The sequence below is a fragment of the Colobus angolensis genome, unplaced genomic scaffold (assembly GCF_000951035.1).
Source record: "Colobus angolensis palliatus isolate OR3802 unplaced genomic scaffold, Cang.pa_1.0 Scaffold381, whole genome shotgun sequence".
Classification (NCBI taxonomy): Eukaryota; Metazoa; Chordata; class Mammalia; order Primates; family Cercopithecidae; genus Colobus; species Colobus angolensis.
In genome coordinates, this window is record NW_012117166.1 from 984,586 (window position 1) to 1,002,912 (window position 18,327).

The 18,327-nt window shown below is 36.7% G+C and overlaps 1 protein-coding gene across 1 annotated transcript in view; it reads left to right on the forward strand.

Moving 5' to 3' along the window:
• NLRP14 (NLR family, pyrin domain containing 14) overlaps positions 1-15,576 on the forward strand; it is a 51,167-nt gene extending 35,591 nt beyond the window's left edge. The window contains exons 7-12 of the mRNA XM_011954350.1: positions 2,029-2,199; positions 2,626-2,796; positions 4,255-4,425; positions 6,926-7,096; positions 14,340-14,510; positions 15,230-15,576. Coding sequence (XP_011809740.1) covers positions 2,029-2,199; positions 2,626-2,796; positions 4,255-4,425; positions 6,926-7,096; positions 14,340-14,510; positions 15,230-15,365 — 991 coding nt within the window. The 3' untranslated portion in view covers positions 15,366-15,576. The remainder of the gene's footprint in view (positions 1-2,028; positions 2,200-2,625; positions 2,797-4,254; positions 4,426-6,925; positions 7,097-14,339; positions 14,511-15,229) is intronic.
• The last annotated feature ends 2,751 nt before the right edge of the window (positions 15,577-18,327 follow it).

The following is an 18,327-nucleotide window of genomic DNA, read 5'->3' on the forward strand; positions in this document are numbered from 1 at the left end:
TGCAGCACACCAACATGGCACAAGTATACATATGTAACAAACCTGTACGTTATGCACATGTACCCTAGAACTTAAAGTATAATAATAAAAAAAAATAAAAAAATAAAAATAAAAATAAAAATCCTACCCTGACCAACTCTCAAACCAAGAGCATATTCCAGGTAGATGGAACATGGGTTCTCTAAGTCGACAGCATCTGTACCATCTTACGGACCTATACCCAATAACAGCCGGTCAGTGCTACAGACAGCAAGCAATAAGGACAACAAAAACATTCATAACTTGCTTACTTTTAAGGAGCTTTGGGCTTTGGAAATTTTTAGCTAAGGTGTCATTCTGGTAGCACTATTAAGAGGAAGTTGTGCAGGCTCCTAGGAAGGATCTAAATATAAGTGATAAGCTAATTTGTCTCCCGTTTTGCTGGCTTATATTTAGGGGTCAGTTTGGAGCCATAATCCTCAGCTTTTGGCTTCCCTTTTGATTGAATCACTGGTGATTGATGTTACATATTAATACAGGTGAGAAAAAACCTCCAAACTCTAGAAAATTAGGAAAGAGTTATATTTTTATTACTTTATACATGTGAGAGGAGAGTGTTAATGATTTTTTTCTGATTTGAAAAAATCTTTTCAATATTTGTAAAATTTAGGAATTCAAAAATATCAATGTGAATATTACACCAGTGACACAAAGTAAGACAACTGATAAAAAGTACAGACTTAATAGTAGGTAAGGGTTGTTTTCACAAGGCATAGCAATAATTTCTAAAGTCCAGGTCTCTTACAACATTTAATTATTATAATAAAACAAAATTATCCTTATAAAAGATTTTCTGATTTGTAATACTCTCTGCTTTTCTTTGCAGCTGCAGGGGAAAGAGGGAACATTTTGTTTTAATGAGGCTAAGATTTCATACATAAACAGTTAGGCAGTCCCATAGCTGAAATTCTATTAGCACTAATACAAAAAAAAAATCTCAAGAAACTCATAACATGGGAAGGATAACAGAAAATGAACTACCAACTATTTAATATTTGTATCTACAGTTAGAAACTTTTAAAAATGTTTTCGGTACCATTTTTGCTTCGTAAGTGGGATATATTTTCTTTCATTTTTCTTTCTGTACCTTTATGTCCAGAAACTTCCAAGTACTATTGCCTGTTTTTAACTTAAGGCGATTATTAGTTATGGGTTGGCGCAAAAGTAATTGTGGTTTTGGGCAAGCTGAGCTTTTTCAGCCTCAGGCTATGTTCTAGGTCATCTATTAAGATCTAATTCTGGGCTTAGGAGGAAGCTTCTCCTGTTCCTTCCTCTATATACCCTGATTTTGATGAAAAGAAACAATTCTTGAGTGACTCAAGTTGGTAAGTCCTTGATTAAAAGGAATACCCAGAGAAATTCCAAATATCAGAAATGCTGCTGCTGCTGCCTGGCTCATTACAATGGGTTAGTATTACTCCCGACCATGTACAAGGCACAAGTTGTCTCTAAATATGAGTCTCTCTACATGTGCTTTTTCTGTTTCTCTTAAACTTTAGAAATGGTTTGTTTTATTTATGATATACTTATTGTTTTTCACTCTTAAGGACTGGATTCCTCAGAAAACATGGGCTCATAGATAAATGAATTCACGGGAGACACAGCTTTGGCTCCCAACTTCCTGTCTATTTCTGTTCTGTTTCAGAAGTCAGAGTATAGAAGAATATAGTCATCCTTCAAGCCATATCTTCTAAGTTGTAGTTTGAGGAAATTCCTCCCAGACTAAAAACGATTATCTTTTAAAGATATTTTTGAATGCTCTCAAATATATTTTTATAGGGAATTAAGGGAGTGGGAATGTGATAAACAATCTCTTTCCCTTCCCTCCTTAACTGTCAGAGCCTTATGCTTTAGTTAAACAACTTTTTTTCCATGTAGAGAAGTTGGATTTTCAGGCAAGATCCCAAAGATTAGGAAACTTCCTACCTTCGGGGTCGGTGGGTGTTGGTTGTACTTCTTCTCTAAGTAATGGTCATTCTTGTTTTCCAGGTTGGAATCCTGCAACCTAACTGTATTTTGTTGTCTAAGTATATCTAATGTTCTCATCAGAAGCCAGAGCCTGATATTTCTGAATCTGTCAACCAATAATCTGTTGGACGATGGAGTACAGCTTTTGTGTGAGGCCTTAAGACATCCAAAGTGTTATCTAGAGAGACTGTCGTGAGTGTTTCTGTTTTGTTTTCCGTAGAGCCATTTTGCTTGGTTCGGTGTAGCTTAATTATGATCTGATGGGGGAACTGCTTGGGTCTTGACACTAACTGACTCATTTGTCAATCCTGAATAAGCTCTACATGTATCCCCCTTCTCTTCCTCTACTTCCCTCTCTTTTACTTCACTTTTAGACCTATCATTTTTTTCTGATTGAGCTCTTTACTTTCATTCTTTTCTAAGCTTCCCCTCTCCCCTTCCATGTTTTATATCCTGCAAACAGCTGCAATGGAATTCGTAATTTAAATAGGTTTGTTGAGGTTAATTTTGTAGTCAAGATATGGGGGTTACAAGCACCACTGATTTCCCTGTGAAGGAGAAGAGAAGCATGAGCTGTGGGAATTGACAGATCCCTTCTCATCTCTGTTTCTTTTTCAGCTTAGAAAGCTGTGGTCTCACAGAGGCTGGCTGCGAGGATCTTTCTTTGGCTCTCATCAGCAATAAAAGACTGACACATTTGTGCTTGGCAGACAATGTCTTAGGAGATGGTGGAGTAAAGCTTATGAGTGATGCCCTGCAACATGCACAGTGTACTCTGCAGAGCCTTGTGTAAGTGTCTTCAAGTTTTATCCTCAATACATACTGTACATTTTGAAATATGTTTAAAATAGTAAAATGTTATGAACACATTCTGTTCCTTGCTTTTTCCCTGTTATCCTTAATGAAGAAGAAGGTGAAAATGATATTAATAATTGACATTTATCGTGTCCTAACTCTACCCTGGATCATGTGTTAAACATGCTTATTCTGCAAAATAGTATCTGATGCTGTCAAATTGGCTACCCTATTTTGAGGGGCCTCCTTCTACAGATGAGGAATGTGAGCCTTAGGAAGATAATGTACCTTACTTAGTATCTCACAAGAAAATGATGAATTCAGAACTAAAGCCTACCACCTATCCTACTCTATAATCTGAGCTCAGAACAGAAATACAGCACTCTGTTGTAGGTCTGAATCACATTGTGATTATTCTATTCATTTTTGTTAGATAATTTTCTAAACATTGAATTAATAAGCCAAGGTTTTAATTTGATTAAATATGGTTAAGTTGCCTTCCAGATAGATTGTTTATATTTCCAGCAGCAGTCTAGGGACCTGCACTTTAACACCCTCATTGGACATCTATAATCTTTTTGACCTGTATTAATTAAATAGTTGAAAAGTAACTTTTAAAGTAATTTAAATGTTGAGCATCTTTTCAAGTGTTTTTGATCCTTTATATTTAGGAATTTCCTCTTCATAGGCTGTTTTTCCCTGATGTTTTCTATTATATATGTTATATATTATAGTTATTAATATCACATATACATTATTTTATATATATATTGCAAACAATTTTCTTAGCATGTTGCTTTATTTCTAACTTTATGGTCATTTTTAGAATAGATAAATTTAAAAATTTTTGTGATGTCAAATTCTGCCTCACGACTTCAAGAAGTTTTGTCATAATTGGAAATACCTTTCTTTTTTAAAAAAATACACATATATCATCTCATACTCTTTATGGTTTACTTTTAACGTTTACATGTTAAATTATTCCAAATTTATTTTGTTATAAGGCTTAAACTTATTTTTCCCCATATATCAGATCTATTGTACCAAAGCAATAATGGCATAATATGGATTTTCCTTACTGTTTGAAAATGCCGCTTCTATTACGTACAAAGAGTACTTACTTTATTGTGACTACTCTTATTCTACTCCATCTACCTGTTCTTCTAGTCCATGGAGCTACTTCTGCAGTAGAGTACTATGTATATGTGTAATGTAATGAGGTTAGCATTTGATTTATTGTAAGAAAAATGCTGAAGAATATGAGTCTAGTTTGTAGCCCAATTTGATGTAAATCTGTTTCCCAAGTGAGACAGGCTGGCAGTGAGGGTGTTTCATCTGAAATGGAATGTTGACAAATAGATAAGGGATCAAATCATGAAATCTTTTCAAAGAGAGAAATCTCTGGACAGTACAGCAGTAATTCCATCTTTCTTCACATTGTCCTTCCTGTAGGCTGAGGCACTGCCATTTCACTTCACTTAGCAGTGAGTATCTGTCAACTTCTCTTCTACACAACAAGAGCCTGACACATCTGGATCTAGGATCAAACTGGCTACAAGACAATGGAGTGAAGCTTCTGTGTGATGTCTTTCGGCATCCAAGCTGTGATCTTCAGGACTTGGAGTAGGTTTTCTGTTGCTTTCCTTTTGTGTAGTTTCAACAACAGTGTCTGGGGAGATACTGAAAGAAAGGCTGAGAACTGAGTATCTATCAGAGAAAAGAATATACAGCTGATTTTCCCTCTCTCTTCTGCCTGGGACAAGCTGGGGAAGTCTGCTCATCAGATTTTTAAAAATAATTACCATAGTAATTCTAATAAACTTTCCTCAGGTAATAAGGACCAGAGGCATCAGGCTGAACAGTGGCCATTTTATTCTTTCCTTGGTTGTGCCCCAGTGAATCTACTGTGTGTCTTCTACTTTTAATCCAGAAGCTGAAATTGTTTTCTACTAGTTTTTCTCTTACATTTATGTTTAAACTCAGGTTTATAATTAGATCGACTTTCAAATAAATTGGGAAGGGGATTTTTACAACATCCTACATTCCACTGCTGAACAGCAGCCATTTTATTCTTTCCTTGGTTGTGCCCCAGTGAATCTACTGTGTGTCCTCTACTTTTAATTCAGAAGCTGAAATTGTTCTCTACTAGTTTTTCTCTTAGATTTGTATTTAAACTCAGGTTTATAATTAGGTCAACTTCCAAAGAAATTGGGAAGGGGATTTTTACAACATCCTACAATCCATTGCTGAACAGTAGCCATTTTATTCTTTCCTTGGTTGTGCCCTAGTGAATCTACTGTGTGTCTTCTACTTTTATCCATGAAGCTGAAATTGTGATCTACTAGTTTTTCTTTTAGATTTATATTTAAACTCAGGTTATAACTAAGTAAACTTTCAAATAAATGGAAAGGGGATTTTTAACAATGTTTAAAATGTCCTACACATTTTTAAACTCCAACCATTTTCATTAATATTATGTTTTCTCAGTCTGTGAGCAAGTATACATACATATGCATTGCATGTGTATACATAATTTTGATTGCTGTATGGATATGATTTGGGGTTTCCTTTTCACTTGATAGTATTTCAGAAATACATTTATCAAGGTGTGCATGCTGAGAATAAAGAAGAAATACATTTAAATACTTATTTCAAATTATCTTCTTGATTATTTTAATGACTGTATGGTATTTTGTATTTCATTGCATAAATACTTTGGCCGGCGTGAATCAAGACAGAGGCATCACTTAGCAATCTCAGCTCCCTTTCCTACCAGGGCCTCCCAAGTGACCAGTAACTTTTGTGAGCCATTAAGGGTCTAACCCCAGCATAGTTTTTCAGATCTGTAAAGTCAAGCTCTTTGGTAGACCCAGAAGTATTTGTCATGGCCAGACTGACTCATGATAACTAAACTTCCAAATGAGTTTAATAGTTTAATGTGACAACTATAAACACGAAGGCAATTATACTGTAGGGTCCAATCAATACCTTTACTTACTTTAGGAAAGTGTAGATGATATGGGTTATTTTGTGATTCTCTGGAATTTTGTTCATCATTATTCAACTGGAAGACAAAGATTTACTTAATGGATGTTTAAGTATTTAAGTTGTTAAATGATATTAAATAAGATGTTAAATCCAATGTCTTCATTTAACTACAGAGATACAATTTCTAAGTGACCTATATACTCAAGGTGTTTACTAGCCAACTTTCTCTCCTTAGCAATGCTGTAAACAAAGCTGTACTTTCTTAGTTACCTTCCAAAGCCTCTGTGCAGACCATGTCAATTCTCTTAACCAATATTTTCAACCAGTATGAACTAGATGCTAAGGAAACTAAAAGTCACTAAGGTGATGCTTTTGTCCCCAAATAACATAAAATGCTGATTACAGAGAAATAAATATAAAGCAAATTACAATATATTCCATACATTGTTATAAGGATATGACAACAGTCTCAGGGATTAAGGTTGGGACTTCTCAGTGGAAACAGAGTTACTTTAGGCTAGAAAAATGACAAAGATTCTGTTATGTGGGGATATGCTAAACAGAAGGAAAGGAGAGAGAATAGAAGAGAAACAACAACAAATATGGTTTAGTTGGAGAAAAATTCATGTGCATGGTTAGAAAATAATGTGGGGACAAAGTATGGAAAGAGAAAGCTTGAGGTCAGATTGTGAGTGCTCTTGAATACCACGCAAAGGACCTGGAATAAATATCTTTCTATATGTAGCTTTCTTCTCTGAAGATAATACTTTGAGATGGATTCCAGGGAACTTTTTTCACTTAAAGATATATTAAAAACTGAAAGCACAGAGATCTATTGATTCCTTGGGAAAGCTTATATTCATTTTTTTAAGTATTGGTAAAAATAAATGTTTATACCCTTGATTTTTAAAGCTCTGTAGATAACAACCTGGTTGTGGAAGACAACAGTTTTACCTGCTGGTTTCTTCTGCTCATTAAGAAATCCCATCTGTTTTTACTGATAAATTAGACCCTCCCATGTATGTCCTGGATTGTAGATAGAAAAGAGGTTCAAATACCTGGGTGTATCTCCTAGGAGGAAACTTATTAAGCCTCACAATGGAAGGATTCACTTTTCCTATTGTAATTCTTACAGACTGATGGGCTGTGTTCTCACTAATGCATGTTGTCTGGATCTGGCTTCTGTTATTGTATACAACCCAAACCTGAGGAGCCTGGACCTTGGGAACAACAATTTGCAGGATGATGGAGTGAAAATTCTATGTGACGCTTTGAGATATTCAAACTGTAGCATTCAGAGACTCGGGTGAGTTCATAGTTTTCCATTAAGAAAATGATGCCTATTTGGTAGCTAGTATAGCTAGAAGATAATTAGTGTATGGAGAGAGGATACAAACTAAATGGGGCTAGAAGGTAAGTTACTCTCACAAAAAAGAATCTAAATTTCAAATAAATGGATCAATGTACTGCATGTTCTTTACTATAGAAGCCATATTTCACATTTCTTTGTGTCCCCTTTAGTACCTTGGACAGATGCTTAGTACTCAAGTGGTACCTGGTTTGGGTCTTCCATGTTCTATCATTCTTCGGATAGTCCACTTGTCTGTGAATTAATTTTTTATTAAATTGAAGACTTTTACTAATTATCTTCTATCTGTAAAATACTATGTTCTTAAGGAGCTTGTAATCTAATAAAATCACATTCTGTGTTGTGGACATTTCTTATGTTCAATTCTGTATTTAGATTTTTGTTTGATTTTGAACTGATACTGGCTAGTACATTTTCACTTATACAACATGAATTATTGACCTCAGGGTCAAGAATTGTGCTCTGTGTGTGGGAAGCTCAGACATAATGACATGTATCATCCTTTAGAAATTTAACAGTCTTCCAGAGAAATCTCCCCTGACTCTTCCAAGAAAATGAAGCTTTTATATTTCCATTGACTATATATTTTTATAATAGCAATGACAATGATGTAACTGTTAGGTCTGAGATTTAATTTTATCCTACTTATAACCTAATAAATTCATCTGTTATTGTTTCATGGATGCTAGCCAAAAAACAAAACCAAACTCACAAGACTCTTATCAGAGACAAAGGACTTTATTGCTTGTAGCAGAGCAAAGCATGAGTATTAGCATGTCTGTGTCAGTTCCTTTTGTCCCCTAAGTCTCACAGGGCTGATGAAGAGGGTCCAGATGGAAGAGGGTCCAGATAGAGATTGAGAGACCTGGGATTTTACAGGAGGCAGTAATAAGCCTGCTCTTTGTCCCTCAAGGTTGCTCATTACAAATGCAACCCTGGAAAATGGCCCAGGTAAAGAGTTGTCAGGGCCTTCCATTTTTGTTAGCAAACATGTAGGGGAGAGAAAGACCTATGGAAGAATATCTCCCCAAAATGTCTACCCCTTGTTTCTACACAGTAAAATCTTGGCTTCTGGTGAATTTTCACATAAATATGCTACTCCACTGGCCACTCTGATTAACAGAGATTGGGACCAAATCTGTTCAATTAATCTCATCTACCATTTAATTAAGGTCGCTAATAACAAAACTCCAAGCATGGGATGAGGCCAATGTGTAGTATTGATTTCAAACATTCCCACAGGGGTCTGACTCAGTCAAATGAGTAAGTTCCAGGAAAGACTACTAGGTCTTTTACGCATTAGAACCCATACAAGGGAGTCTAAAATGACCTGCCATTCTTTGATGTCACTGGCAATAAATAAATAAAGATGGGCCAAAAGCAGTCCTCCTCCCCAGTAAAGAGACAGTTAGCAGTCCACTCTTCCCCACAAGCAAACATGTAACTGAAAGGAGTAGAGGTCACTCTAATTTTGGATTTACTGTTATATTTTATTTGGTTAGCCATTGCACTAGTTTGATTAAGCTAGGTGAGCAGTCTCACTGGTAGTTGTAGCTGCCTCATTCTCATACATGGTATATTCCAAGGCTGTTCTGGCATCAAGAGAAGCTTGCAGATTTGTATCGAATTGAAACAAGGTTGTGCTAGTGATTGTATTTGTATACATATGATAAGGCTCCATATTAGGAGGCTGCTATTGATGGCATCAGGCAGAGCAAAGCAATTCAGGACCTGCTATGTCTACATTAGATTTTCTGTTTCCATAGTGTATAGACAGGCATAACAAACCAGGCTGTGGGTCAGTCTGTCAGCTGCAGTTGCTGCGTAGACTCCATGGACCACATAATTATTTTGCCAGGCCGAAGTTTTGGATCTAGGAGAAAAAATAGAGCATGAATTGTTCTCCTCACTCACCACACCTCCAGGTTCTAAGGTGTTCCATTCCAAATATTGTTGCTGCTCTTCCCCTATACCAATGAAATCAGTTTGTCCCATCCTAGTGGCTAGAACTTCATCTATTCTCCAATTATCCTTTACTTGCATGGAGCCCTTCGGTCTGGAGGAATCATACAATGGGAGAGAGAGAAAAACATCTTTACAATATTTACAGAAACCTATTATATCTTATACATTATATTCCAATTCTATATTATCTCTGAAATATCAAAGGCAAATTATGAAGCTTTGCAGCCTCTAATCTACCTTTTAAAAATATAGGTAGATGTAACATTCTATTTTATAATTTTCCTATATACTCATTTTTTTTCCAGCAAAAAGTATTGAAATTTTTCTCCCCTCTGCTTGGTAGGGACATCTTTGTTGTAAACCACATTTTCATTGGTGCATGGATCTGTTCCTGGGTTCTGTTTTCTCTTCCATTGACCTGTTTGTAATTCTCAGTTCTAACAATGCTGTCTTAATTAATATAGCTCCATAATAAGCCCTGATACCCACTACAGCAAGTCTTCCCATCTTCTTAAAGAGAATTTTGGCTTTCCTTCCCCTTTACATTGGCAAATAAATTGGAAATATCAACTTATCAAGTTACATACATATGTACTGCCCCCCAACCTACCTATATGTTGGTGTCTTGAATCGAATTGCATTTATTCTATCAGTGAGTCTCCTGATACACCAAAAAGACATATCTCATTTATTTAGGTCTGTCAATAAAGCTTAGTAATTTTTTCTTGAGTGGTCTTGTATTCTGTTACTGATTAACTTTATTCCAAAGTGCTTGCTATATTTCATGCTGTTGTAAATGATTGTTTTAGTTATTTTTTTCATTGTGTTTATACATAGAAACATAGGATTTTTTTAAAGTTGGTTTCTTATCCAAAGCCTGCCACATTCTCTTGCTTATTCTAGTTGCTAATTTGTAGATACTTTTGTATTTTTTAGGTATACAATCACATAATTTAGGAATAATACAATGTAGTTATTTTTTCCTTTTCTGTTCTTATATTCTTTTTTTCCTTTTTTACATGCCTTAGTAACTGTTAATATATGTGATATAATGTTAACCTGTCTGGGGATAATGAACTTTCATATGTTGTTCCCAATGTTTAAAGCACAATTTCAGTGGTTCACCAATTTATCAATTTAGGGAAATTGCCTTCTACACCTAGTTTGCTAGGAGTATTCTTTTTCTTTTTTTAAATTATACTTTAAGTTCTGGGATACATGTGCAGAATTTGTGCAGGTTTGTTACATAGGTATACACGTGCCATGGTGGTTTGCTGCACCCATCAACCCATCATCTATATTAGGTATTTCTCCTAAAGCTATCCCTCCCCTAGACTCTCATCCCCCAACAGGCCCTGTTGTGTGATGTTCCCCTCCATGTATCCATGTGGTCTCATTGTTGAACTCCCACTTACAAGTGAGAAGATGGGATGTTGAATTTTCTGTTCCTGTGTTAGTTTGCTGAGAATGATGGTTTCCAACTTCATCCATGTCCCTGCAAAGGACATTAACTCATCCTTTTCTATGGCTGCATAGTATTCCATGGTGTATATGTGCCACATTTCCTTTATCCAGTCTATCATTGGTGAACATTTGAGTTGGTTCCAAGTTTTGGATATTGTGAATAGTGCTGCAATAAACGTATGTGTGCATGTGTCTTCACAGTAGAATGATTTCCAATCCTTTGAGTGTATACCCAGTAATGGGATTGCTGGATCAAATGTTATTTCTGGTTCTAGATGCTTGAGGAATCGCTACACTGTCTTCCACAGTGGTTGAACAAATTTACACTCTGACCAACAGTGTAAAAGTGTTCCTGTTTCTCCACATCCTCTCCAACGTCTGTTGTTTTCTGACTTTTTAATGATCACCATTCTAACTGGCATGAGATGGTATCTCACTGTGGTTTTGATTTGCATTTCTCTAATGGCCAGTGACAATGAGCTTTTTTTCATATGTTTGTTGGTCACATAAATGTCTTCTTTTAAGAAATATCTGTTCATATCCTTTGCCCAATTTTTTATGGGATTTTTTTTCTTGTCAATTTGTTTAAATTCCTTGTAGATTCTGAATATTAGCCCTTTGTCAGATGGATAGATTGCAAAAACTTTCTCCCATTATGCAGGTTGCCTGTTCACTCTGATGACAGTTTCTTTTGCTGTACAGAAGCTCTTTAGTTTAATTAGATCCCATTTGTCAATTTTGGCTTTTGTTGCCATTGCTTTTTGTGTTTTAGTCCTGAAGTCTTTGTCCATGCCTATGTCGTGAATGGATTGCCTAGATTTTCTTGTAGGGTTTTGATGTTTTTAGGTTTTACGTTTAAGTCTTTAATCCATCTTGAGTTAATTTTTGTATAATGTGTAAGGAAGGAGTGCAGAAGCAGTTTTCCCAACACCATTTATTTAATAGGGAATCCTGTCCCCATTGCTTATTTTTGTCAGATTTGTCAAAGATCAGATGGTTGTACATGTGTGGTGATATTTCTGAGGCCTCTGTTCTGTTCCATTGGTCTATATATCTGTTTTGGTACCAGTACCTTGCTGTTTTGGTTACTGTAGCCTTGTAGTATAGTTTGAAGTCAGGTAGCATGATGGCTCCAGCTTTGTTCTTTTTGCTTAAGATCATCTTGACTATACAGGCTCTTTTTTGGTTCCACATGAAATTTAAAGTAGTTTTTTCTAATTCTGTGAAGAAAGTCGATGGTAACTTGATGGGGATAGCACTGAATCCATAAATTACTTTGAGCAGTATGGCCATTTTCATGATATTCTTTCTTCCTATCCATAAGCATGGAATGTCTTTCCATTTGTTTGTGTCATCTGTTATTTCCTTGAGCAGTGGTTTGTAGTTCTCCTTGAAGAGGTCCTTCACATCCCTTGTAAGTTGTATTCCTAGGTATTTTATTCTCTTTGTAGCAATTGTGAATGGGAGTTCACTCATGATTTGGCTCTCTGTTATTGGTGTATAGGAATGCTTGTGATTTTTGCACATTGATTTTGTATTCTGAGACTTTGCTGAAGTTGCTTAGCCCAGAAAAATTTTGTCAAATGTGATGAATCACATTGATGTATGCATTATATGAACTTTGCATTATTGGAATCAAACCAACTTGAACATATCTCCTATGTACATTGTGTAATTTACTTTATTAATGTTAATATTACTGACAGCACTTAACCATTTTGTTCATAATGGACATAGGTTATAATTTCTTTTGCAGTCTTCATCAAGTTTTTGCATCAAAATTACCGTATTTTCATGAGTTCAGGAGTGTTCCTTATTTTTTAGTTTCCTGAGAGGATTTTTGTAAGATTGGAATTGCTTCTTCCTTGAATTTTGTAAAAATTTCTGGCAAAGCTGTCTAACCTGGAGTTTCTTTGTGTGTAGGATTTTTGACTTCCGATTCAATTTTTGAAATAATTAGGTTTTCTCTTTCTCATAGAGTACTTTTGTTAAGTATATATTGTTGATTTTATCTATTTCATCTAAATTTTAAAACTTATTGGCAAGCATCTAATATTTTATTATTTGCTTAACTTCTTAATCATCTATAGTGATATGTTTTTTCTCATTTATGATATTGAATTTGACCCTTTCTTTATTTTTGTATTCAAAGAACACAACATTAATCCACCCTGTTGTACATCTACATTCTGTTTCATTAATTTCTGTTTTTATCTTATTTTTTCTTGTACTTTTGTTGGGTTTATTTTACCATTTGCTAAATTCTTGAGTTGGATGCTTAGACATACATAATCCCTTTCTTCTTCTCCAACAAAGATATTTAAGGTTACAACTTCCCTTCAAATGACTGCATTAACTTAATCATAAAATTTTGATATATTATGCAGTATTTTTGTTATTTTTGAGTCCACAATATTTGTAAACTTCCCTAGAACTTTTTTCTTCAACTAACAGGTTACTTTTAAATATACTCCTTAATTTTCAAACATGAGGCTTTTCTTTTTATATTCAGTCTGTAGAATTGTTGTCTGAGAACATACTGTGCATGAGTACAGTTCTTTGAAGTTTGTTGTCATTTGCTACACGACTTTTTAAACATACTTAAGAACATGAAAAATTGTTATTTCTAATTTAGTTTTTAGTTTTTCTAAGTACAGGGGGTTTTTCTGTCATGTCTGGCTATTTTTTTTTCTTTTTTTGACCGGGGGTGGGGGACGGGGGCGGAGTGATGAGGTCTTACTCTGTTACCCAAGCTGATCTTGAATTTCTGTTATCACTTAACAAAAAAAAGTTTTGTATTCTCAGCATCTACATAGGCACTCAGTTGTTCAATGGCCAGGTAAGCATAAGGTAAAAATTAGATTCAAATTGTTTAGGAGAATGTTAGGTGCAGAAGGCTGAGTTTGACATGCTTCCTCAGCTTGTGCAGAGGCCCTTGACTGATGGATGGGTGGGTTGGTTAATTTATCTCAATTAGCCATTTCCTTTCCCACCTATAGGCAGCTGACCTAATGTATTCAAAATATGCCATAGAATTGCATTTTTATTTGCATCAATGGCATGATGCTAGAGACCATATTATATTTCTTGCTTATTTTATTTTACTTATTTATTTTTTTCTGATACTGAGTCTCACTCTGTAGCTCAGGCTGGAGTGCAGTGGTGCGATCTCAGCTCGCTGCAACCTCCACTCCTGGGTTCAAGCGACTCTCCTCCCTCAGCTTCCCAAGCAGCTGGGATTACAAGTTCATACCACCACACCCAGCTACTTTTTGTATCTTTAGTAGAGCGGAGGTTTCACCATGTTGGCCTTGTCGAACTCCTGACCCCAGGTGATCTGCCTGCCTCAGCCTCCCAAAGTGCTGGGATTACAAGCATGAGCCATCATGCCTGGCCTATTCCTTGCTTTTTAAACACTCACTACCAAAATTCCTACATCTAGTTATAGTGATGTATTTTTAGTGATGTTCAAGGATTCAACTGCTTCATAGTATTTTGTAACGTGAGTGCATGTTTTATTTATTCCTTAATAATTATGAATTTGTAATTCATGATTTTGGAAGGGATAAGTTCAGCCTGGAAATATCTGGTAATAATGAATATTATAGGTATTTATAGTCCTTGAATTTATACTGTGCTCATTTTTTAAAGTTTCTGGAATTATCCTCCATTCTGAGTTCACAGATCTCTTGTGGGCTTTGTTGTGTCATCGAATAAATTCATTTTTGTCTTTTGTCTCTCTTCTCTACAGGTTGGAATACTGTGGTTTGACATCTCTCTGCTGTCAAGATCTCTCCTCTACTCTTATCTGCAACCAAAGACTAATAAAAATGAATCTGACACAGAATACCTTAGGGTATGAAGGAATTACGAAGTTATATAAAGTCTTGAAGTCTCCTAAGTGTAAACTACAAGTTCTAGGGTAAGTCTCCATTGGTTTCTCAGGGGGAGCATTTCCTGTAATGAGGGATTTGGGGAGCCAGTCATTTACTACAGGTCTCAGAATCAACCTAATTATGTATCCTTGGGTATTTTCTAGACATTTATTTGTTTTTCTCTCATAGAACACTGAATTTTGAGAGACACAATATAGCACAGTGGTTGAATATTGAGCACCCTGGAACCAGCCTAGATGAGTTTGAATTCTGTCCCTACCACTTACTAAATGTTTAATTAAGGCTAGTCCCCCATTGCTCTTTGTTTTGATTTGCTTATCAGTAAAATGGGTTAAATGATAAAATCAACCTGTAAGGTTATTATGAGCATCTGAGTCAATATAGACCAAGTACTTAGAATGGTGCCTAGCATAACAATAAACAATAAATGTGTTAGTTGTTTTCATTATTATCAGTAGTAGTATTAATTTTGCTTGGATAGGAAAAGGCTCTTGGAGGATCCTTTTTAATTTTAATTGGTTTCTCTTTCTCTTCTGTTAATTTCTCCTATCTTCCTTCAACTGCTGTATCTCCCTCACTATATCTCTCTCAGTTCCCTTCCCCACTCCTCACCCATATTATAATGTTTCCTCTCTATTTTAACAGAACAGTTTTTTTTTTCTCCTGAAATAAATCCTTTACAGAGAAAGTGGAGGGCTGTAGGGAAATTGAATGCAGGAAAAGAGATGTTCCCTTGTTTTCTCAGGTTGTGCAAAGAGGCATTTGATGAGGAAGCCCAGAAGCTGCTGGAAGCTGTGGGAGTTAGCAATCCACACTTAATCATTAAGCCAGATTGTAACTATCATAATGAAGAAGATGGGTCTTGGTGGCGGTGTTTCTGATTTGAAGAAACTGACATTCCTTTAAAAATATAAATATAAATACATACATACATAGATACATACCCAGACTTGGGTGCTTAACTTCAGATACTCTATGCCCAGAAATTGTGTACTTGGCAGCTGTCAGATACCCACTTCTCTGTAAAATGTCTGTTCTACTTCACACAGTGGTTGAGAGGCTAAAATAAAATAAAAAGTATAAAACTCTCTGAAAAGTATAATATGTTTTTAATTGGATACAGAGCTTAAGAATGCAGATAAGGGAAGCCTGGATATGAGGCTGGAGGACGCGGACAGGGAAGATCAGTTAAAATGCCTCGTTTTTTCCTTACTTTCACTGACATGGCTTAGTTCACAGCCCCACTGTCTCTGGCACCTTTTATTAAAATGTGTCTCCATGTGTGTTCTTGGGATCACCAGTGTCAAGATCACTTGGGTATCTGTCTTAAAATGAAGATTCCTGAACCCCACACTAGACTTACCAAATCAGAATGTCTGGGTAAGGGTCCTTGGAAACCAGCATTTTGATAATTTCCCAGGCAAATTATTAAGTATACTAATAGTTGAGAATGACTAATTTCAGTAGAAATGGGAGTCTACTTCTACAATGAACACTTTCTATAGCTTATTGTAAAGATAAGGAGGATTAATTTCCTTTAAGGGATTATAAGGTTATTTGGGCTAGAGCTAGAAACAGATTCTTTCATTTGGGAAAAACATGACACAATAAAATTTTTTGTGTGTGAAAGACTGTTCTGGCTATTTATTGGTTGTGTAACAAACTATCCCAAAACTTGGTGGCTTAAAACAATAATGATTTTATTAAATCTCATAATTTGGTTTGGAATTCAGAAAGGGCCCAGCTGAGCATTTCTTATACTCCATAAGGTATCACTTGGGGTCCCTTGGTGGTATTCACCTGGCAACCAGATTGCTCTGGAGGTCCTAGATAACTTTTGTACGTCTGCTGCCTTGGCAGGGAGGGCTGAAAGGCTGGGTTGAGCCAGACCCCTCTTCCTGTTATCAGCCAGAAGTCTAGTGGTTCTCAGCAGTTTTGGTCCTTGCCCCCTCAGAGGAAAGAATTCAACTGAGAGGCAGAAGTAGGTTTAAAGCAGAGGCAAAGTTTATTAAAGAAGGCAAAGTACACTTTAAAGAAATCAAGCAGGCCACTTGAGAGATTCAAGTGTCTCTCTTGATCCTTGGTTTGAGACTTTATACATTGGTTCATCTTCCAGGCTCTTCTCCCCTGCTGATCCCTCCCTTGGGCAGGTTGTTGCTTGATTACCCGTGTGCAGTGGCCTGCCAGCACTTGTGAGGGGTCCCGTGCACAGTGTGTTTACTGAAGTTGTATGCATGCTCCTTTGGGATGACTTTTCCTTACTGGTCATATACAGGAAGGTCATATACAGGTCAAAGTCTACCATCTTGCTCCCCTTTGCACACGCTTGAAACTTTATCAGGGATTGTGGTTCGCTGGCTCCAGGTGTTTTTTATCTGTTGCAGGACTCCTTTCCCTCCTGGTGGCAGTTGTGGCCACTTACTGTCTCAGAGGGATAGTTTTATGCTCACCTGTCCTTCACCTGATGAAAGCCAGACATTTCTGGGGACCCTCCCTTGTCCTGTTCATTATCTCAGAGGAAAAGGTTTATGATTGCTTGACTATGGCTCAAAAATTGCTTGGCATTCCTGGGGGGCCTCTCTCCTGCCCTGCTCTCATATCTGTCTAACTACCTACTCTAACATTGCCTCTAGTCTTAGGACCTCTCCATGTGGTTTCTGCAGGGTAGGGATTCAGGATTTAAAAGGGCCAAGAGGAAGCTGTCAGTTATTTTAAAAGCTAGGCCCAGAACTGGCATAAAGTCACTTCCATAATCCTCTGTTGGTGAAAATAGTACAGGCCAGCTCAGATTCTAGGGCAATCAATTGTTGATGGGAGTAGTGTCAAAGAATTTGTGGCCTTCTTAGTTCACCACAAACTTAATGTTTTTCTCCTTCTCTGTGGGAGAAAATAAAGCCTCTTAGCTTATTGTAAGGCAAAAACCAACACTTTTTCTTTGATAACACTGTCAATTCCTGCACAGTTCTGATCACCAAAATATGTGGGTTTTTACCACACCAAGCAATTTTCCAACACCAGCTGGGTGTCCTATAATTCAATTCCATTCTGACATTATCATCCTGGAGGTAGCATCATGTCCCACAGGTGAGGATCTCAGTCCCACAAGACTCTGCCCTATTTGAAGTACCAATTGCAAGTTCCAGGTTGTGACCTGTACTTCTGACAAACTGGTCATAAGTCAGGGTTCCCACAACTCTCTTTTCCCTGGGTTCCATAATTTGCTAGGATGGCTCACAAAACTCAGGGAGATACTTTACTTATGTTTACCCATTTATTATAAGAGAATATTTTAAATGATACAAATGAACAGCCATATGAAAGAGACACATAGGGCGAGGTTCGGAAAGTTCTATCCCTGTGCATTTGGCTTGTGCCACCTTCTCAGCACATGGATGTGTTTAGCAACCAGGGAGCTCTCTGAATCCCATCTTTTTGTGGAAGCTTCATTAGGTAGGCATGATTGATTAAGTCACTGGCCATTGTCATAAACTCAACCTTCAGCACCCCCTTGCTTCTTTGGAGGTCGGGATGGGGAGTGCTGAAGGTTCCAACCCTTTAATCACATGGTTGGTTCTCCTAGCAACCAGCCCCCATCCTGAGACTATCTAGGAGCCTCTGGCTACCAGCCATCTCATTAGCATACAAAAACACTTATTGCTTCAAATATTCCCAACGTTTTGGAACCTGTGTGCCTTGAAAGGGGCCAGGAAATCACACTGTATAATATCCCGTGGGTCAATGTGGAGGACTGGAGAATAGACCTTGGCAGTCAGAGGGGGCAAATGGTTTTCATAAAAATTTGCAAGTAATGTTACTGGTGCTGATATCCACACAGAACAATAA